Below are 22393 nucleotides of genomic sequence, written 5' to 3' on the forward strand. Positions count from 1 at the left end.
CCGGCTACGGTTCGCGACGGGCAAGTTTTGCTCGCCCCGTGCACTCCTGGTGGGCTCCCCTTTGATCGGGGGGGGCACAGGATGCCCTAGAGGGGCTCCTGCTGAGGGGGCGGCGTAGCGGGGGATCTCCTGTGTCAGCGGCGGCCGGGGGCCCCCCCGCATTGCCCTAGGCACCGGGAGGCAAGAGGGGAGGCGCTGCGGCGTCTTCGCGTTGAGGCAGCCGGATGAAACTCGAGATTCGAAGGATGCAGTTGCTGTGCGGTGAGATGGAGATCCCCCCCGTTCCCTTTGATGATTGAATGAAAATAAACAGACTGTCAGCTATTTGGAAAGATCTTCAATTTGTGGCTGGGAAGTGTGATTGGAGGGAGGGGGATTTCCCCCCCCCTTGGACAAGCGGCTTGAAACTGTTTTGCTCCCTGCCTCCAGAAGAGGAGGGAGGGAGCCTTGGAATGGAATCACCCTCGTAGCTAAAAGCAGATTTCCTTTACTGCAATTGTGAAATGAGGTGATGATCTGTTGTACTTTGAAAACCTTGAAAACTTTTGCCTTGGGATCCCGGAGCTGGCAGGGCAAGATGGCACACTTCCGTTGTCTTTATGTACTTTGAAATTTGACTCCACCTACAGAAGTTGCTGGCATTTTGTCTTTGTCTCCGTGGCACTCAGAGAAGTCTCGTGTTACATCTTAATCTGGACTTGGAACAAAGGACTTTATTGCTTTATTTCCTAGGTCCCTATTTGTCTGGGCTCCTCTGCCTCGCGATCTCTCTCGGCTACCCACCTCCTCAGTTGCTCTTTTTCTGTATTGACATTTTCATCTCTGAGCTCTGATTACCACAATGCCACCCAAAAGACCACCACTGGGGAAGCCGGGATTTGCGGGCTCCGCCCCAACATCCTCAACGTCCAGCCCCAGCGGACAACAGACACTAACTTCCTTGTTCCAGCCCAAGCCCTCTGAAGTGGACTTTCAACAGATGTTTGAACAACTCTTAAAGGGTCAGGAGGAATTAAAAAATCAACTGAAAGAAATGAACGAGCAGATCAGAGAGAATAAAGACCATGTGACCCAAAATTCACAGAGACTGGAACTTTTGGAGGAAGGAATGGCTGAGATGAGAAGAGAGGTAAAGGGAGTGCAGAAAGGAAATCAAGAACTGGAGAACCACCAGATAAAAATGGAATTTGAACGAATGTCCTTCTTTCTTAGGTTTCAAAATGTAATTGAGGTTGATGATGAAAACTTGAGGGATATTATGGCAAATTTATTGGCTGAATTTATTGGAAAAGACAGACAACAGATGGGGTGGGACATGGACCTGGTTTATAGAGTAAACTCAACATATGCTAGAACACACAATGTCCCAAGGGAGGTACACATCAAATTTCTTAGAAAGACCACAAGAGACGAGATTCTGAGTGCACAAAGGGGGCAAACATTAAAATATAAGGATAGAGAAATAGCCATTCTGAAACAGATCCCAAAGAAAGTTAGAGATAAAAGAAAAAAATATTCACTCTTAGCAAATAAATTATACCAGAAAGGGGTGTGGTTTCGATGGCTGTTGCCAGAATTCTGGGAGGACACGAGAGTTAGAATCAACACGACCACTGAGGCTGAGGCCTTTATGGAAAAAAATAAAGTCCTCCTAGATAAACCTAATGACACTACACCGGACTTACAGGACATGGGGGGTGCCGGAGCCCTGCCAGTGGGGGGAGAAGAGGCAACATTGAGAAAACTCAGATCACAAAAATGAACTTGAAAATCTGTGTGATATAAAATGATTGAAATTATCTTAAGATAAAAGTTTATTGCTGACAAAATAGTACTTAGTAATAACAAACTAATGTATTAGTAAATGAAAGTTATGAGAATGGGGGGGAGGGCCATTTCCTGCATAATGTAACTGTCAAAATTTGTACTTCATCCATTACCCCTTTCCTTGAATATTTTGTTTTAAAAACCAATAAAATTTTGTTTAAAAAAAAGAAAGAAGAAAGAAGTAATTGAGAAGCAAGCTGAAAATTGGAAAAGCAAAGCTATGCATGGCCAATACTTGAAAAGTATTGAAGGCAAAACTGACCAAAAACTAACTTGGAACTGGTTAAGATCAGGAATACTGAAAAAAGAAACAGAAGGCTTTATTCTGGCAGCTCAAGAACAAGCCTTAGCCACAAATTGCATGAAGGCAAAAATTCAACATGTTACCACCAACAGCAAATGTAGCCTATGTAATGAGAAAGATGAGACAGTCAACCACGATCAGCAGGTGCAGCAAAATTTCACAAACTGACTACCTACAACGCCATGACCGTGTTGCTAAGATTATTCAGTGGAAATTGTGCCAAAAGTTTGGATTTGAGTACAGCAAAAACCACTGGGACCATCAGGTTGAGAAGGTTTTAGAGAATGAGAAAGTCAAGATCTTGTGGGACTTCAGAATCCAGACTGACAGGCACTTGGCCTACAACACACCTGACATAACAATAATGAAAATAAAAAAGTATGGTTTATTGACATTGCAATACCTGGTGATGCACTAATTGAAGATAAACAGCAAGAAAAAATCACAAACTACTGGGACTTGCAAATTGAGGTTGAGAGACTGTGGAAAAAGAAACCCTGTGTTGTCCCGATTGTAATTGGAGCCCTTGGAGCAATACCTAAAGGGCTACCTCGCTATTTGAAAATTCTAAATTTACCGGACTTGAACATTCTGATTCTACAAAAAACCACCTTACTTGGAACAACTTATATCCTCCGACGTTACCTTAACAGTTCCTAGGTCCTTGGTTAGGACTCGAGCTGTAGAGCTACCAACCAGCCGCAAAGGCTGTGAATCTCACCAAATATTAACAACATCCTCATCATCCTCATCATCCTCATCATCCTCATCATCATCATATCACTACTGCTATGCAATATTTCTTTCTGAGCTAGCAGGACTGAATTCTGAAATACAATATCTTAGCTCTTAACATTGGACACTGTAATATCCATGCTGAGTGTTCTAGCTGGGAGAACAACAGGTGGACAGAACTGAGGCGAGCCAGGTCTTCAACACATATAAGGTGGGGACTCTTCAAATTGATATCTTGTCCCATGTATGCAGTAAGACACACATTAAATTAGGAACTGAAAAGAATTAAATGTAGAAAAGTCCCATGTAGCTATGTTTTCATAGTTAGACCACTCTCTGGTCAGTTTAAGATTAAGTATTATAAACTTCTGTGGGGATTGAAGAACTGTGAAAACAGTCTAATCTAGTTGTGTGAAGTTAATTTAACCTACAAATAAGTTTTAAACATGTCACATTCTAAAATTGAGCAGTAGCACAATTTGTACTTAACATTGCAATGACCCTGTAAATCTTTGTAACAGGAGAGTCATCACTAAGAACACATAGGTTTCAACTTGTGCTGAAATCAACCATTTGAGGCACATATTTCTTTAAAAGACAATAGGTGATGAACAGTGTGATAAATCCAGTCTGTCTTTGGAATCATGTAAAATCTGTTCAGAGATATATTTGCTAGTTAAACTGCTGATAAAGTCAGTACAGTGCAGTATGATCTGAGAATCATTAGCCTGGCTGAAAAGTCAGAATTCGGGATACATAAGGTCAGTTGTTCTATTTTTATGGATAATTTCTAATTAGTATTACTCACTGATTGCATCCTTGGGGAAATGTAGCAACCAGTTGCAAATTGAAATATTCACTGCTTAGTAATGAAAGCAAGAAGGGCTAAAAATCAGTGTGTGTGTGTGTGTGTGTGTGTGTGTGTGTGTGTGTGTGTGTGTTTTCTATCCGACACTTTTAACTGGGCGAAACAATGCATTTCTCGGCCAAACGTTGTCAACAAGTTTGTAAGTAAGATAACCCACAGAATGCCAGGATCCATTATTCCCAAGGGAATGAAATTTCGGCAAGTTGTGGAAACTTTAGAAAATTAGAGAATTATCTGTTTCCGTATCTCATTCTGTTGCTTCTCTATAGTTGAAATACTAGTTTCAATCTATTCAGTATACTAGTTCCAACCTAGAGAATTTGAATGTGTGGGTAGGGTATCTGATATTTGGAGAATGCGCCTTAACTGGTTTGTGGATAGATTTAATTTTTCATAATTGTAAAAGAAAAGGAAGCATCATCTCCTACATGTTAGAGAAGGAAGGAAGGGACTAGAGGGAGGATTTCTAATGCTCCTTGACAGTGTCCCACAAGGAAATTCAATGGGGAAACTGGCAGGAAGTCAGAAATTACTCCTGTTCTCACTGGTTTTTTGCTTTCATCCATGATAATTTTGTTTCTTTTTAGGTAAGGAAATATCCCTGAAATATAAGCTAATGGAAATATTTTAATCACTGAAACTATGTTTTAATGCACAAAAATAATGACTAGATCTGTATATGAAGCCATTCAGGGAAGGATACCATAAATCTATAGCCTTTTAAACATTGCTGAACGAAAACAGCCAGCATCTGGATGATCCATTTTAAGTTCTACTGTTGAAAGCAGTTGAGAATGAAGACAAGAAATGTTCCAGCTTTTCCCAGCCTCTGATAAGCACTATCTGTGCTACAATAACAATGATAGGTTGTTTGGTATGTTATTTTCAGAAGACAGCACCATTTGAGCATAACTTCACACTTATAATTCTGCTCTTACAGTTCTAAGGTTTGACAAACCTTTTGAGTAATAACAGAATCAAATCTAATATGATTCTTATTTCACAGCTGTGCTTGCTACTATACAGAAGCATTGGCTGTTCAACAGAGCAGATCCAGATATTGTACTGTTTCCCAATTAATAGGCTCACCTTCAGAGGTGTTCAGCAAAGGAATGAACATTCCCTGAGCCATGGCAGTTCCTGTAATGAAGATTGCCATTTCCTGGTGCTATCCTTATAGAATAGAGGGGATAGGTTTTCTCATCCTTTCTTCAAGCTTCCCCCCCCCCCAACTTTTTTCTACAGAATGTCAACGGGGATTATGGTAAAATGATGACATTCTGGGTTTTGGAGAAACTACGGTTTAATTGGGCTTCTTTAGGTGTTGGTCTTGGTTTTAGAACAGTTACTCTTTTTCTCATTAAACTGTTTAGATAACACAGCTAACCAAGATAAATTATTTTAATTCCCAAAGCCCAAGGACTCTTTGGATCTTTTTAGATTTTTAATTTAGTAATTTATGTAAAATGTTTCTATTTCACTTCCTGTTGAAAAATAGCCTTGCAATGCTTTACTATAAAGTAATTTGTTAGAACAGTCAATAAACATATACATGAAATCATATTACTTATTATAATTTACACCTCCATCCCATCACAATCAATTTGACTTTTGGTAACATATACAATAGAAATCAAAATGTAAAAACATTCACAGTAAGGATTTTTTTGAAAAAAGCTTTGTGACAATAAAATAAGAAGAAGAAAAAAGAAACAAAATAAAGTAGAACAAAAAATTGTGCCAACAAGTTAAAATGCCTTCTGGAACAATTCCAGCTTCAATATCTTTCTGATTGCATTGAAGCATTATGCCAGCCTGATCTCCATGGGGAGACTGTTCAAAAGGACTAGTACTACCATAAAGAAGTAGAACTTCTTTGCTTCAGCTTCATTTACTAGGGCAATCAAAATAGTTTTTCTCTACATCAGGTTTCACAACTGGAGGTCTAGGAGAGGATGCCTATGGATCAGTGGTGGGTTTCAAATTTTTTTACTACCAGTTCTGTGGATGTGGCTTATTTTGTGGTGTGGCTTGGCAGTCATGTGACTGGGTGGGTGTGGTCAATTTAGCCTTCTATTTTGCCACTTTATCAATCCGTTAAACAATACACATAGCCCAGTGGTGGGTTCCTGCCGGATCGCACCGGATCGCGCGCTCCCTTTCGGCGCTAAACCCGGAAGTACGGTCTTGCCCCGCCCCTGGCGACATGATGACGCTTGCCTGCACTCCACCAGCTCGGCTGGGAACGGAGACGTTTCCTCAGCGGAGCGGAGCGCCTGAAAGGGACACAGGCTCAGCCTGCCAGGCTGCCACCACTCCACTGAAGACATTGCTGAGCAGAGAAACGTCTCCGTTCCCAGCCGAGCTGGTGGAGCGCAGGCAAGCGTCGTTGCGTCGCCAGGGGCGGGCCAAGACCGTACTTCCAGGTTTAGTGCCGAAAGGGAGCGCGCGATCCGGGTTTAGCGCCGAAAGGGAGCGTGCGCGATCCGGCAGGAACCCACTACTGACATAGCCCCTTTTCTATTCTTTTTAATACTGCATGAAATTTTTGCTCTAGGTTTTTTTTTACTAGGGGGAAAAGGTTGGCAATGCCTGGGTATTTCTCCTCTGTGTTAGAGGAACTAAAATAACCAAAATGGTATAAGGTCTGCTGCTGGAGCAGGGGGTTGGACTAAATAACCTCTGAGTCCCTTCCAGTCCTGGATTGCTGTGCTGTTTCAAAGCATCCTCTGAAGTTGCATCTAGTGCCAGATTTGTGGTCCTTCCTTCCTCTCTTTTTCCCCTCCCTCCCTCTATCCATCCATCCATATCTCATTCACTTTCCCTTCCCTTTTTCTTCCTTCCTTCTCTCCCTCTCTCTCGTTTCTTTCTTTCTATCCTCCCTTCCTCCCTCCCTTCCTGTGAAGAACCAAGGTGGTCTTTGGTAGGAGGAAGAAAAGCGAGATGTTTTGAAAGTGAGACCATGCCCATTGATCATCTGGCACTCTTAGAGCTCCACTGTTGATTAGCTTAGCCTAAGCAAGGATAGCTAGTCGAACTTTCAACTTTCAATAAGCTCTCAACTCAGAGGTCTTCAAACTTGGCAATTTTAAGTCTTGTGGACTTCAACTCCCAGAATTCTCCAGCCAGCAGAGCTGAATTCTGGGAGTTGAAGTCCACAAGTCTTAAAGTTCCCAAGTTTGAAGGCTTCTCTGCTCCATGCACTTGGGGATCCCCAAACGGTGAAGATTTCTTTCTTTCTTTCTCTCTTGAAGCTCCCCCTGCTTTTGCTCCCAGAGGGGTTCAGGGGTTCAGGCTTGGTAGTCCCCCACTCTATTTTGGGCCTAGCAGGCCTCCTTGAAGCCTCCTGGGAACCAAAATGGGGCTCATGGGGCTTCTGGAAGGGGCAGGTAAGGTTGCGAGCCCGGTGGGGGTGGTGCTGGGGGGCCTAGCGAGACTTACCTGTAGGCAGGAGGAGAAGGGAGTTCAGTTGGAGTGCAGGGCAGGCACCACATGGCAGCTTAGGCAGGCAAGGCAGCTTAGGCAAGGAAGCCACCAGGGAGGTGAGGAGTGACTGGGTGGGGCAGGCGGGCACATAAAATGGTCTGCACATGTGCACAACATTAAAAAAGAATTACATTTTTTCAATGAAGATTGTTCTGTGCATGTACAGAACAGAAAACCAAGATGGCGCCGCCAAGGATAGAACCGGTATGGTCACGTGTCTGCCGGAGTTACTACCTGTTCTATCCTTGACCTATGACCAATCTGCCCTGCCTGATAGCTAGCAACAGCCAAATTGCACCTGACTGGCTAGGACGCAACTTGGCTGAGCGCGGGCTGTTCAGGCTGTTTCCATTGGCTGCCCTGCTTGACAGCTCCGTATAAATAGCTGTCAAGCAGGGAAGGTGCTAAACTTCGCCTGTTGCTTGTTGCTTGCTTCTGTTTGTAAAAAAAGCTGTTAAAGTTCCCTCAGAGTGAGTCCTGCCTCATCCTTCAACTATTTTACATTGGCGACGAAGGTGGGATCTCTGAAGGCCATCTAACAGCGTTATGTAGGGAGCGAACGGAGTTCCCTCAGCCGACTCTCAGGCTGCAGCCTATTCCGCACACTATTGCCTCATCGACGCGGCAACTGCTACTATGGCATCCATGCCACCTTTTGCTCCATACAGAACCGACGGTGAGACCTGGGCCGGGTTCATGGAGCGGTTCGAGTGTTTTCTGATCACTAATGGCAACCAAGACCTGCCCGCAGAACACAAAGTTAGTTTTTTTCTTAGTTGCTGTGGGCCGGCTATGTTCAATTCAGCCAGAGCCCTCGCCGCTCCTCTGCCAGCTCACACCCTCACATGGGAAAACCTGACAGCTAAGCTGAAGAACCATTATGCCCCAGCACCCTCAGGATCGCCCGCCGTTATGCACTCCGCCAATGCGTACAAAAGGAGACTGAGTCTATCAGCCAGTTCCTGCAGTTGTTGCAAATGGCGGCTATCCCTTGCGAATTCGCAGACTTGGATGACTCCTTAGTGGAGCAATTCGTCTGCGGGGTCAAGGACCGCCGCCTGAGGCGACGGATGCTGGCCCGCCCTGAGATCACGTTGCAGCAGGCGGTGGAAGAGGCCAGAGCCGCGGAGCTCTCCGACACGTCCACAGCAGAGATGAGCCTCTACCAGCTGCCGCTTCCACCCAACCAGACCTGCTTGATTGATGAACTCGTGCCGCTGGACGACCCGGAGGGCGAGGACCAGGTGGACCAGTTGGGATCCACACCTAGGTGCCGGGTGCAGCAACCCTCCCGCCAAACCTTGACTGCCTGCCTTGGCTGCGGAGGGAACCACGGCCTGGCCGTTTGCCCTTCCAAAACTTCTGTGTGCCACCGCTGCCACAAGAAGGGCCACCTAGCCCAAGTCTGCCGGGCTGCCTTGCTGCTGCCTCAGCACCCTGAAGTCCACGGCCAGACATCCAACCAGCCGGCGCAGCTGTCCCTCCAGCAGCCTCGCTGCCAACAACGCCGCCAAGACGACTGTTTTACAGTGGAGCCGGACCTCCCTGCCACCCCTGCAGTGTTGGTCTGCCACGCATCTGCAAGTGCTAAGAAGATTAAAGTCTCCGTGTTGCTCGAGGGGTCGCCCTGTTTAATGGAGGTTGACTCCGGGTCCTCCCGCTCCTTCTCTCTTGGGCTGACTTCTCCCGTCTGTGCCTTGGCATCACGCAGGGCCATCTGACACCTCCGGACACAACCTTACGTGACTACCAGGGGACTATCATTCCCACCCTGGGTTGTTATGCACTGCGGGTGGAATATGGGGGGTTTAGTGGATGCCTGTCAGTCCTTGTAGTAGAGAACCCTCTGCCGGCCCTGCTGGGCCTGGATTGGTTCCCCGCTTTGGGCCTGTCACTGCAGGAGGTGCATCACACCGATAACACGCCCCCCGACATTGAGGACGTCCTGGCTGCATACGCTGACGTTTTTGATGGGGATCTGGGGAGGTATAAGGGTACCCCAATCTCTCTAAGTCTTGACCCCCAGGTTGCCCCAATCAAGCTGAAGGCCCCAGGGTGCCTTTTGCCTTGAGGGCAAAGGTTGATGAGGAATTGGACAAATTGTTGGCACAGGGCGTGCTAGAGCCCATCGACCATTCCAGATGGGAGACCCCAATTGTGGTCTCTGTCAAGACCGACGGGACTGTTCGCATCTGCACCAACTATAAGTCGGCCATCAACCTTGCCCTCCAGGCAAACCCCTATCCAGTCCCTGTTGTGCAGCACCTGCTCCATTCTCTGGGGCAGGGCTGCATTTTCGCCAAACTGGACATGGCGCAGGCCTACCAGCAGCTCCCGGTGGATGATGATGCGGCGGCTGCCCTGACCATCGTCACTCACTGAAGAGCTTTCCACTGCCGACGCCTTCAATTCGGCATCTCCGTTGCCCCGGGGATCTTCCAGAGCCTCATGGAGCGGCTGCTCCATGGGCTCCCTGGCGTCGTCCCCTATTTCGATGATGTCCTGATCGCTGCAAACAGCCACTCAGGACTCATTGAAATCCTGCGGAAGGTCCTCGACCGTTTTAGGGGCGTGGGCTTAAAATTAAAACGCAGCAAATGTTCTTTTGCTGCGCAAAAGGTGGATTTCCTGGGCTTCTCCATAGATGCCCAGGGCATCCACACCACCCCTTCCAAGGTGTCTGCCATAAGGAACGCCCTGACGCCTACCTCCAAGGCGGAGCTTCAGGCGTTCCTCGGGCTCTTGAATTTTTACGCACCATTTTTGCCTCACAAGGCGTCACTAGCCGAGCCGCTGCATCGGTTGCTCGACCGATCCACGGCCTGGTGCTGGGGAAGCCACGAAGTGCAAGTGTTCACAGCTGTCAAAGCCATGCTTACATCATTGGCAGTCCTAGTTCAGTATAGTGACAGGCTGCCTCTGACGCTAGCATGTGACGCCTCCCCCGTGGGCCTGGGGGCTGTCCTGAGCCATGTTCTCCCAAATGGCTCAGAAGCCCCCATAGCTTTTTATTCCCGGACACTATCTCCAGCGGAGAGGAACTATAGCCAGATTGACAAGGAGGCTCTGGCTGCTGTGTCCAGGGTTAAAAAGTTCCACGATTACCTCTATGGATGGCATTTTACGTTGTTCACTGACCACAAGCCTCTCCTTGGGCTTCTGGCCAGTGACCGTCCAACCCCTCCTATTCTGTCCCCGCGTATGACCCGCTGGACGGAGTTCCTAGCGGCATACTCCTACACCCTGCTCTATCAGCCTGGGAAGCAGCTGGGGCATGCTGATGCCCTCAGCCATTGTCCCCTCCCTGCCTCTGACCCACAGGCTGTCCCTTGCCTCTCCGTCCTCGCTATTGCTGACCTGGACCTGCCACTGTCAGCTAGTGATGTGGCTGCCCTTTCCGGGGCTGACCCTGTCCTCTCACAGGTCATGGCATGGGTCATGAGAGGCTGGCCTGAGGAGAGGGTTCCCGACGACTTCCACCCCTTCAAGACCGGGCAGCTGGAGCTGTCCCTCCACAGTGGGTGCCTCCTATGGGGTGACAGGGTGATTATCCCACCGGGCCTTCACCACCAGGTGCTGTCTCGCCTCCACGAGGGCCACCCAGGCATAGCGCACATGAAAGTGCTCGCAGCTATGTCTGGTGGCCACGTTTGGATGACGAGATAGCGTCCTAGGTGGCCCGGTGCTCCCCCTGCCAACAGTCCCGGCCTGCACCCCTGCCGCGACCCCTAGGGAATGGGAGCTGCCCAGGGGTCCTTGGTACATTTGGATGTTGCGGGGCCCTACCGTGGCCAGTCGTTCCTGGTGGTCGTGGACGCTTACTCTCGCTGGGTAGAGCTTGTCCTAATGGCTTCCACCACGGCAGAGTCCACTGTCCGGGCCTTGCGGTGCCTTTTCGCCACCCATGGCCTGCCGGACATTGTCATCTCTGACAATGGGCCACAATTCACATCCATGACCTTCCAGGAATTCCTGGCTGCCCAGGGCATCCGCCATGCCCCGGTCACCCCATACCATCCAGCCAGCAATGGCCGGGCGGAGTGCGCTGTCCGCTCGGCCAAAGAGGATGGTTGGGGGCGATTGACCTGCAAGGGTAGCTGCTTACCTTCTAGGTCAGCATTCCACCCCTTGCCCCATCTCTGGGAAAACCTCGGTGGAGCTGCTTATGGGCCAGTGCCTGCGGACCACCCTAGATAGATTGCACCCGCTCTATTCTGGGGAACAGCCTGGCAACCTGGGACCCCCTCCCCGTAGCTTCTGGGTTGGGGACCCTGTCTGGGCCAGGTCTTACTCAGGGGATCCGAGGTGGGTGCCTGCCACCATCACCTCCATAACTTGTCCCTGTTCTTACAGGGTCCACCTACCCGATGGCAACGAATGGCGGCGCCATGTGGATCAATTGAAGCGCTGCCTACCACCGGAGACCACCTCTCAATCCGATCCGCCGAGGCTGGCCACGACCATTCTGCAATCGACCCCCGACATTCCACTGCCCATGGCCATGCTTCCTGGTGAGCCCCTTCCCCACCTGGGCCTCACAGCACCGGATGCCGCCTACGGGCTTCCTCTCAGGGGCAGGCCTTCCCAGACACGCCCCTCCTGGTTTTCCATACCTGTAGGCCTTTCCCGAGTCAGGCCTCTCCTCCTCCGACACTGCCGCCGGCAGCCATTCTCAAGCCCACCTCCAACTGCCACGCCCCCTCACCCTGTCCTACCTGTGTTGCAGGCTCCGCCTTCTGGACCAGGCCCAGATGACATCACCTGGAGCTACAATCCCTTTGGGGGGGAGCTTCCACGGGCACATCCTCCTCCGCCGGCGACTTGCCCTCAACTGAGGTGTTCTGGGCGGATCGCCCAGCCTATCTTCGCGACTATGCTTGGATAATCTCCGCGCGTGCATCCTCGCTGGGGGGGAAGAAGTGTTTTATCCTCGACCTACGACTGGTCTGCCCTGCCTGACAGCTAGCAACAGCCAAGTCGCGCCTGATTGGCTAGGAGGCGGCTTGGCTGAGCGCGGGCTGTTCAGGCTGTTTCCATTGGCTGCCCTGCTTGACAGCTCCGTATAAATAGCTGTCAAGCAGGGAAGGTGCTAAACTTCGCCTGTTGCTTGTTGCTTGCTTCTGTTTGTAATAAACACTGTTAAAGTTCCCTCAGAGTGAGTCGTGCCTCATACTTCAACTATTTTACACTACCTATTCGGCTGAATCGTACCATAGGGGTAGGAACCCCTTCTGCCATGGATTCCCTGGGAGATCATTATTTCATTATAAACAAAATAAAAACCAAATACCCACTAATCTCCAACAGTCTTATAAGGGACGTACAATACAAATAACAAACCAAGAGAGTGACATGGATACAATTCCTATACTGGATTTACAAAAGAAATTTGTAAATTGTTAAAATTTGAAGAACGTAATGAGAAGGCACGAATAAAAAAATGAAAAGAAATCAAGTACCACAACATTATCTGAATGGACTAAAGACTGTTAGAAGTAAAAGGAACAAATATAAAGCTAGTTTGTTTGAATATATATATATATATATATATATGTATGTATGTATGTATGTATGTATGTATGTATGTATGCATGCATGCATGTATGTGTATATGTATACGTATACGTATATGTATATGTACCATATTTTTCAGAGTATAAGACACATCTTTTCCCCCCAAAAAAGAGGATGAAAATCTTAGTCTTATATACTGAATATAGCATTTTTGGCCTACCGAAACTCCACCCCATTTGCTTGACGTGAAGAGGGTTTGGGAGGCTTGCAAAGTGATCCTGGGGGTTAGGGACTGCAAAAATGAGCAAAAAACAAACCATTTTTGCCCCCCCCCCCAGCCCTTAGGAGCACTCTACAAGCCTCGCAAAGCCACTACAGCCCGGCTTTTTTTTTTTTTTTTACAAAAATGGGTCTTTTTGCAAAAAATGGGCTGTTTTTTGCTCATCCCCCCCCAATCTCCAGGAGCACTCTACAAGCCACACAAAGCTCTGCGTGCCCTTCCCCCCCCCCAAAAAAAACAAGGCGTGCAGAGGGTTTGGGAGGCCTGCAGAGTGCAAACATTTTTTTTAAAATTTACCTCTTCAAAATCATGGTGCGTCTTACTCGGGTGCATCTTATAGTCCGAAAAATACGGTATATGTATATATGTGTAAATACGGTATACGTATGTATTTGTGTGTGTGTGTGTATGTGTGTGTGTATGTGTGTGTATGTGTGTGTATGTGTGTGTGTGTTATGACAAAGCACCTGGTATGCTCAAATATGAAATAGATCTATACTAATCTCCCTTTATTTATTTATTTATCAGCACAAATGCAACACACACACACACGTATGTATGTGTGTGTATAAAACCTTCTTTATATATTTCTTTTTTTTTCTTTACTACATCCTTATTCTGCTTTAAACATATAAAGTGTTTTAGGTGTCCCTACACCATTTTGACAATTTATTAAATGTTTCTTTTTCTTATATGATAGAAGGAGCATTCTTGTAACAATGGTGTTAGGCTGCTGGTGCTAAAGAAAAGCTCTAAGCATTCTAGCAGATAGAGCTATTGATCTATAAAAAGTGCAAAAAAGTCATGCAATTTATTTTCAAATTTGTTTCCATACTCATAAGAGATTGTTCTGTAGAATTTTTTTTTCTAAATCTTTTTATTTGTAACCTTTAGAATCAAACAGAATGTTAACTCCTAATGGTTTGATATCAAAAGATTTTTATCCAGAGAGAGCACTAATTTCGGAAATAATTATTTTTACACATGTGTAAAGTCCAATACTATTATTTTTACACAGGGGTGGAATTTAATTTCTCTGCCCGGTTGCCGAGTGGGCGTGGTGTAGTGACTTCTTGCACCACAGCAGTGGAAGGGGGGACATTTTCACCCTCCCCAGACTCCTGAGGGTTTTTTGTCCCCGGGAAGGCAAAAACGGCCTCCTTTGGGCTCTGGATGCAGAAACAGCCCATTTCCAGACTTTTGGTAGGCCCATTTTTTGCCCTCCCAGAGCCTCCACACTGGCCTTGCACTTACCTGGCACAATGAACAGGCCACGTGGACTCCTGGGAGGGATGGGGTGGGTGGGATCAGCAAGTCCTTGTAACTACCGGTTTGGCGAACCAGATTAAGATTAACCTCCAGTTCGCCCCAACTGGTCCGAATCGGCTGAATCACACCCCTGCTTTTACAGTTATTATACCTATTTTATGTTTGAAATAGGTTTATTCAGAATTATTATAAGATGGTATTATTTATGACATAAAAAACAAAACAGATATCTTTCAGCTTCCTGCTGCAGAGCATTACCTATTTATATTACAAGTAGAAAGAGCGTTGGTCCTTACCTGAACGCTTATTTTCGGTGGTAAAGGTGGGAGGGACTACGCGTGGGTTTGATACAGCCTGATTGGTCCAAAGACTGAGGGATTTTTCTTTTAGTGTCCTCCTTTCCCTCCTGGCCCCCAGTTCCCGAGGTTGCATGGAAAAGCTGATATTCATATGTAAGGAAATAACCGTGGAAACAATACCAGAACACAAAGACAAGCAACAAATCATAATTAACGACCCCCCCCTGACCCCTCTATACTTTGGGCGGGAACGTAGTCCCTCCCACCTTTACCACCGAAAATAAGCGTTCAGGTAAGGACCAACGCTCTTTTTCCGGTGGTTTCGGTGGGAGGGACTACGCGTGGGACATACCCAAGCTACGTCCCAGGGTGGGAAGAACTCAACGTGGAAGGGGGGGTCGCCACTTGTTGGAGCACTCTACGGCCGAAGGCCGCATCTCCCGAGGCGAAATGATCGAGGCGGTAGTGCCTGACGAAGGGAGAGGGTGAGGCCCAGGTGGCCGCCCTGCAAATATCCTCCAGTGGAGCCCTAGTCGCCCAGGCGGCAGTGGTGGCCGCGCTCCTAGTAGAGTGTGCCGTTATACCCTGAGGGGGAGTCAGGTGCAAGGCCTGGTATGCTTCCGAAATTGCCTGCCGGACCCACCTGCCAATGGTGGCCGAGGATACCCTAGCCCCCAGGGTCCCTGGTAAGAAGGACAGAAATAAGGCTTCCGATCTTCTAAAGGAGGAGGTGCGACTGAGATAGATGCGGAGAGCCCTTCTAACATCCAAACGATGCCAACTGACCTCCTTCTCGTGAACAGGAGCCGGACAAAAATTAGGTAATATGATCTCTTGGGAACGATGGAAAACAGAATTGACTTTGGGCAGGAAGACCGGGTCCAGTCTGAGGACGACCCTATCTTGGTGAAACTGACACAAGTCCTCCTTGGATGACAAGGCCCCCAGTTCGGAAATGCGTCTGGCCGAAGTAACGGCCACTAGAAAAACTACCTTTAAGGTAAGGAATCTGAGATGTACTGTTCTCAGGGGTTCGAAGGGGGCCCCAGTCATTGCCCTAAGGACTAGCGCCAAGTCCCAGGTGGGGAACCTATGTACCGGAGGGGGACATAGATTAGCAGCGCCTTTGAGAAACCTCTTAATTAACGCTGACTGAGTTAAAGAACCCGTCCCTACCCCCGAAAGAATGGAAGACAAGGCCGCTGTCTGCCTCTTTAATGTATTGTGGGACAGCCCGCGATCTAGCCCGTGTTGTAGGAATTCCAGGACCTCCGCGACCGAGGCTGAGGTCGGGTCAATGCTAAACCTCCCACACCAGGTAGCAAAGGTTGACCACGTTGAGTTGTAAATACGCGTGGTCGAGGGGCGTCTAGAAGCCTCGATGGTAGATATTACTTTGGCTGAAAGATTAACGCCCCTTAGGATGCTCCGCTCAATAGCCAAGCGGTCAGCTGGAGCCACTCGGGCTCCGGATGGCAAAGAACCCCTTGGAATAAGGTTACCTCCCCCTGTGGAATCCGCCAATGGGGGGCTACGGACAGTTGTATAAGGTCCGCGAACCACGGGCGTCTTGGCCAAAATGGGGCTATCAGAATGACTAGGGCCTTCTCCAGAACAATCTTCCTCAGGGTGCCCTGAATCAAGGGAATGGGAGGAAAGGCATAAAGGAGGCCGGGAGGCCACGGGCACCGCAGAGCGTCCGTGTTCTCCGCATGTCGAGCCGGGAAGCGGGAAAAGAAGCGTGGGAGCTGAGCGTTGCTCGGACTGGCAAAAAGGTCCACCAGAGGAGCCCCGAATCGGTGGCATATCTTGTGAAATATGGTCGGGTCGAGCTGCCACTCTCCGTGATCCACGGTCGCTCGACTCAGCCAGTCCGCCTGGTGGTTGGCAATGCCCGAAATGTGCTCTGAGATGATCGAGGCCAGATTCTTCTCCGCCCACCTGCCAAGCTTTTGAGCCTCCAGCCATAGACTTTTGGAGTGCGTCCCCCCTTGACGATTTATGTGCGCTTTCGCTGCCACATTGTCCGTCAAGAGAAGGACGTGACGGTTGTGAATATGGTCCCGGAAGTGAAGAAGGGCCAGACGAGCCGCCTTGAGTTCTAGCCAATTGATGTTGTGGCACAGGTCGGATTTGGACCAACGTCCCAGTGCCAGGCTGGACTCCATCACTGCGCCCCAGCCGAACAGGCTCGCGTCTGTTGTGATGGTGACTCTGTCCGGTTCCCAGAACTCGGCCCCGCGATTCAAGGTTGGTTTCAGCCACCACTTCAGAGACCACCGGAGATCTGGCGGAATCCGAATGGGTCGCGGAGAGTTGCTGAGCAATTGTCTCTGGAATGGGATTAGAGTCCACTGCAGCGTTCTGGAATGGAGGCGGGCCCACGGGACAATTCCGATGCAGGATACCATCTTGCCTAACAGTTGTGCCAGGGTCAAGATGGAAACGGACTTTCTTGAGTGAACGAGGCGGGCGAGTTTCTGAAGGCTTGAAAGCCGGTCTGGAGAGAGTCGGACCAGACCCGCCCTTGAGTCTATTACTGTGCCTAAGTGAAGTATGGTCGTTGAGGGAGACAGGTGGCTCTTGGGAAAGTTTATGGAAAAACCTAGGCTTTGAAGGAATTGAATGGTGATCTGAACATCCCTCGCTGCTTGAGGCTGGGACTGGGCGAGGACGAGAACATCGTCGAGGTAGCAATGGAGTCTCACCGGTCTCGAGCGGAGGTGAGCCGCCATTGCCGCCAGGACCTTCGTGAAGGTACGGGGGGCTGATGCTAACCCGAAGGGGAGGGCCCTGTACTGGAAGTGTTGCTCCCCGTGTGAGAACCGGAGAAATTTTCGATGGGATGGCCGAATTGGGATATGTAAGTATGCTTCGGTTAAATCTATGGATGCCATGAGATCCCCTCGTCTGATGGCGAGGAGGATTGACTTGAGCGAAGACATCTTGAAGCGCCGGTATACTATGTAAGAGTTGAGGCGCTTCAAGTCTAAGATCGCTCTCCATCCCCCGGAGCTCTTCGGAACCACGAATAGGTTGGAATACACTCCTTGACCCCGCTCCCCCTGAGGAACCGGTTCGACAGCTCGAATTTCGATCAGGTGTTGAATTGCGAGAAGCGTGAGGCGTCGTTTCTCCGGATCTCTGGGGAGGGGGAAGGTTCTGAAGAGCGTCGGGGGAGGGACCAGGAACTCCAGCCGGAGTCCTTCCCTGACAGTCGATCTGACCCAGGCATCTGAGGTGATCCGATCCCACTGGTCCGCGAAGGACGCCAGGCGGCCGCCTATGGGCAGACTCGGATTTGAGTCATTTGCCCCTGCGGAAGGGACGGCCGCCCCCTCCGCGAAAGGGCCGTTTGGATTGACCCTGATACCTGTTCCTGTCCTGGTAATAATTTCGTTGATACTGCCTATCATACCTGTAGGGTGTGAATCTGTTTTGACGGAAATCCTGTTCTGAAGCCCTATAGGATGACCTACGGAAGGTTGAAGGGCGGTTATCTGTCTTTTTTGTGTTGGACGGAAGGACCTTTTTCTTGTCCTTGTTCTCGACAAGAATAGGATCCAGGGAGGAACCAAAAAGGTTGGGGCCCGTGAATGGTGCCCCCGCCAGACTCCATTTGGACTTATTGTCCATTTGCCAATTTCGGAGCCATAAAAGCCTCCGCGTAGTCACAGAGATGGCTAGGGCTCTGGACGAAAATTTAATGGAGTCGAGGGTGGCGTCCGCCGAGAACTGGGCGGCTGAAATGATTTTGGCAATGTCCTGATGAAGGCGCTCGTCTTCTAGGGGAATGCGGTCTTGCAATTGCCTAAGCCACATGACTGATGTACGTTGAAATAAGAAGCTGCTGCGGCTGCCTTAATAGCCCATGCCGAAGCATTAAAGTTTTTGCGTAGGGCAAGTTCTGCTCGCTTATCGTCCGGTTTTAATTTATCAGCAACATCACCCGTGACTACGGAGGAAGCGTTGGCTAACAAGGCCACTGGGGCATCTACTGTGGGCAGTTGAAGAGCCTGTGTGAAGGCCTTCTCCATATTGTAGTAGCTCTTGTCGCTACTGCTGGGATTAGGAAGCGAAGAAGGCTTAGCCCACTGATCCTGAACTACCTCCAGGAAAAGGGGAGGTGCAGGCACCTCTTCCTTCTCAGTGTTGGGGTTGATAAACATGGCCAGATTGGGGTCCTTACGCTGGTAAGCCGGAGGGGGCCCCGTGCCAATTTGAGTGGTCTTTTTTGCTTTGCGCAGCATAGGTTTAAATGCCAGAGGAGGGAAAGGACCTGGAAAGCCTGGTGTTTCTGGGGTGTCCTCCTCATCTTCAGAAAATCCTAGAGTAACATGCGCAGGTTCCCCCAAAAAGGAGCCCTCGCTGACCACAGAAGGGGAAGCTGCCCTAGACCTTTCCAGACTTCTATCAGCAATCTGAGGTCTGCTACTTGTGGCAGTCACAGGGTGAGGCCTACTCTGGGGAAGATCCCTGTGAGCTAGGCCAGAGGAAATGCCCTTGTAAATTGCAGTAGAAATAAGTCTTTTAATATTGGGAGGCAAATTCTCCAATTCCTCCAAATCCTCTTCCGAAGGACCCCGGGAAGGATCCTGTGGAGCCAACTGAGCTGGTGGTAAATAGTCACCAGATCCCCCTTCTCTTGGATCCTCCATTCTACCTCTGGGGGAAATGGATGGGGAGGGAGAGGTCACTTCCCTCCTGGGCCTGGCCGGGGAGACCGAAGGGGATGAAGGACTGTAGCCCCTAGTAGGGGAGTCTGAGGCCTGAGACCGTGCCCCCATAGGAGATCTAGATCTAATGGGGGAGTCATGCCTAGAAGCCAGTGCTTGCTTCTCAGCCCTGGCCACCTGTTTTTCCAGAGCCCTTTGTCTTCTAGACTCGTCCCTGGCAGTTGCTCTGGAAGGGCGTTGCTCTGCAGAGGGCTTGGGGCCTGCTGTTCTGGGCCTAAGCCTGCCCTGGCTCTCCTCCACCCTTTCGCTGGCTTGTAAATCTGAAATAGTGGAAGCCATGCCTCACTCACGTGTCCAGTAGAGTTGTGCTTCGGTCTCAGGTAAAGAAGCCTCGTTGCAGCCGCACACGAGGTTCAGCGTGCCTTTCCCTTGTCCTGCAGGCCTGCTTGCTCAGCTAATTGCACTCGGGAAGTAGGCCGCCGCCCACGAGGTCGCACCAAAATGGCCGCCGCGCCTCGTGGGTGAAGAAATTAAGCTGCCCGGCTCGATGGAAAAAGCTCTGAGGAATAAACCTCACTAAGAGCTTAAACGCAGCCTGGGAGATCTTCAGCTGCCTCGCTGGCTGCGAGCAGCACTTAAAACGACCTCTTTTTTTCTTTGCTCTGCAAACAGCCCGGGAAGCTCTTTGAAGTTGCGGCAAGCCGCGCGGCAGCTCTTTGAACTAGCTGTGAGCTGATCGGCTTGATAAGAGCCGATTAGAACGCTCCCAACCGCCGGAGAGATTTACGAGCTTTAAAGTAGCAATCTGAGGCTTTCCAGACTAAGCAAGCCTCAAATCAAGCCTCGCTCTTTTTCGGAGCTGCTGTAAGGCGCTCCTAAAGAGCCCCCACCCTCAGGAATTTCCTGAGAGTGCAATTTGCACCTCGTAGCTTTAAGGCAGAGGATCAAGATAAATTTATTTTAAATCTCCAATTATATATTAATTAAACAGTCAACCTCACAGGAGCCAAACTAACTTGGACCAAAGACCGAGGGAACTGGAGGCCAGGAGGGAAAGGAGGACACTAAAAGAAAAATCCCTCAGTCTTTGGACCAATCAGGCTGTATCAAACCCACGCGTAGTCCCTCCCACCGAAACCACCGGAAAATAGCGAGTTTAAAAATTGTGCCTCTGTCTCACTTCTTCATTAACAAGTTCTAATTTAAGAAGAAAGTGACTGGATGATGTAAAATATATATAGCCTTAATTAAAACAGCTGTTTGTACAGTGATTCCACAAAAAACTAGAATGTTTGTTTTTCAGTTGCTTTCCTGACCTCAAAGTTCTTGCACCAGCTCTGTCCCTCTTTGTATCTATTTTGTTGCTATTGTTATTTTATATTATGTTTTATCCTATCTAGTTCTTTTTTCTCCTTTTAAAAAAAGTCTTAATTGTTTATGTTTATATCAAATATGACTGATACAGTTTGGATTTTATTTGGCCAATCCAATGCTTTTAACTTCCTGATCTTGATCGTAATTAAGCAGATCTTTATTGAGATCCTATAATTGTGTGATCTTCTCATTTTTGGAACACAACGACTTTTCAAAAATTAATTGCAAGGAGAAAATCCATTCCCTAAAATGAGGATACAAGTTTCTTTTTAATTATGTAAAATTACCTCTCTGCTGTGACTTCTAAATATATGGAATAAGAAGAGGAGAAGGAGAAGAAGAGCAAAAGACAGCAATGTATTTTATGTCAACTGTGGGTTATTATGAGAAGGACAGAACTGGCTACAGAAGAATTCTATACCTGTATCACTAAGAAGATCAACAAAGTAATAAAACCATACCAGAAACAATCTAGTAATACAAGGCACAAGGGAGAAGTTTTACAAAACGCAAAGTTTTAGATGCAATTCTAACTTTATCTGAGGAGAGTTCTTACTTTTATGATAATAACAGAAAAGTAAAAATTGAAATTTTTATATAGGAATGGGAAAAGCAAAAATGGAAGGGACAAGCATGGCAAAAACGAAGAAAAATGACTAGGATAAACAGCGAGAAAGAGCAGAAAGAGTAAGTACAAAAGGAAAATGAGAACCTCGGAAACTGGAATTCTGAATCTCCACAAAGTGTAGAGCACTTTGTTCAAGTTCACTTCAATTCCTTTGACACAAATATTTCATTTATGAATAATTTCACAAATATTTTATTATTTTTTATGTTTTAGTCAGAATATACCGTACTTATACATGCAGTAAGTTGAATCTTCAATAGATCTGTTTGCAGAAATTCTAATTTATTAGGAAGGTACATGAATGATGACTGAAGCCCTCAGAGATTGACTGATACATATGAAAGTCAGTAGGGCATAGCAATGCAACATTAAGGAAGCATTTAGACCTATTCAGGCATTCTGAGCCCAGTGAGTTCACAATAACCTCTACAACTCTCAAATGACACTGCAAGCTCTTCAGTGATATCTATGAATGTTTGCAGAAGGAAAACTTCAGGTTATGGCTTACATCTGGAAATCAATGTATGAAGATTTAAGTGTTGCATGGTCCTTTTGAACAAACAACTATCTGCAGGACAAGACATTGATCAGGCTTAATTAAAAACAGTCACTTGGTTTAGAACTTCAGAATACACTATGTCTAATTTATTTATCTAGTGTCAAAACATTATAGGAGACATTAGACCAACTGCTCTCGTGTAATTTGACCTATCTAACATAAAAAATACTAGAAGCCAGCGCCAGACGAACAGGTGAGGGAAGCCAGCGCCAGACGAACAGGTGAGTCTACGAAGGAAGTGAGCGGGGTGAGGGAGGAGAGGGAACAAGTTATTCCAGCAGAGGGTTGTTTTATTACAACGGTCGCGGGGAGGGGGGATGCGAGGACAAGAAAAGATCGCAAGGTCGGTTGGGAGACCGTGGCTGCTGGCTACGCCCGGTCGTTTGTACCAACCCCCGCAGCCTAGGTGGTCAGGAACTACAGAGCCAGGGCCTAAGGCTGATGCTCTGCAATGCAAGGTCCGTGACCAACAAGGCCCCCCTCATTAACGAGTTGATCTCGGAGGGGGAGCTGGACCTTGCAGGAATAACGGAGACCTGGTTGGGTCACGAGGGTGGTTTACCCCTCGTGAAAA

The 22393-nt window shown here is 48.2% G+C and overlaps 1 protein-coding gene across 2 annotated transcripts in view; it reads right to left on the reverse strand.

Moving 5' to 3' along the window:
• Nucleotides 1–20268, reverse strand: part of LOC309401709 (uncharacterized protein) — a 54810-nt gene extending 34542 nt beyond the window's left edge. Inside the window, exons 1-2 of one of the 2 annotated variants that reach the window (XM_081970865.1) lie at nt 15249–16714; nt 14580–14722 (exon numbers count right to left, since the gene is read on the reverse strand). In XM_081970865.1, coding sequence (XP_081826991.1) covers nt 14588–14722; nt 15249–16550 — 1437 coding nt within the window. In that variant the 5' untranslated portion in view covers nt 16551–16714 and the 3' untranslated portion in view covers nt 14580–14587. Of the gene's footprint in view, nt 1–14579; nt 14723–15248; nt 16715–19608 lie in introns of those variants that run through there. The other variant, XR_014176789.1, reaches the window with a different exon arrangement.
• Between the last annotated feature and the right edge of the window lie 2125 nt (nt 20269–22393).

This window comes from Natrix helvetica (assembly GCF_964273705.1).
Source record: "Natrix helvetica genome assembly, chromosome: Z".
In the NCBI taxonomy this organism is placed as follows: Eukaryota; Metazoa; Chordata; class Lepidosauria; order Squamata; family Natricidae; genus Natrix; species Natrix helvetica.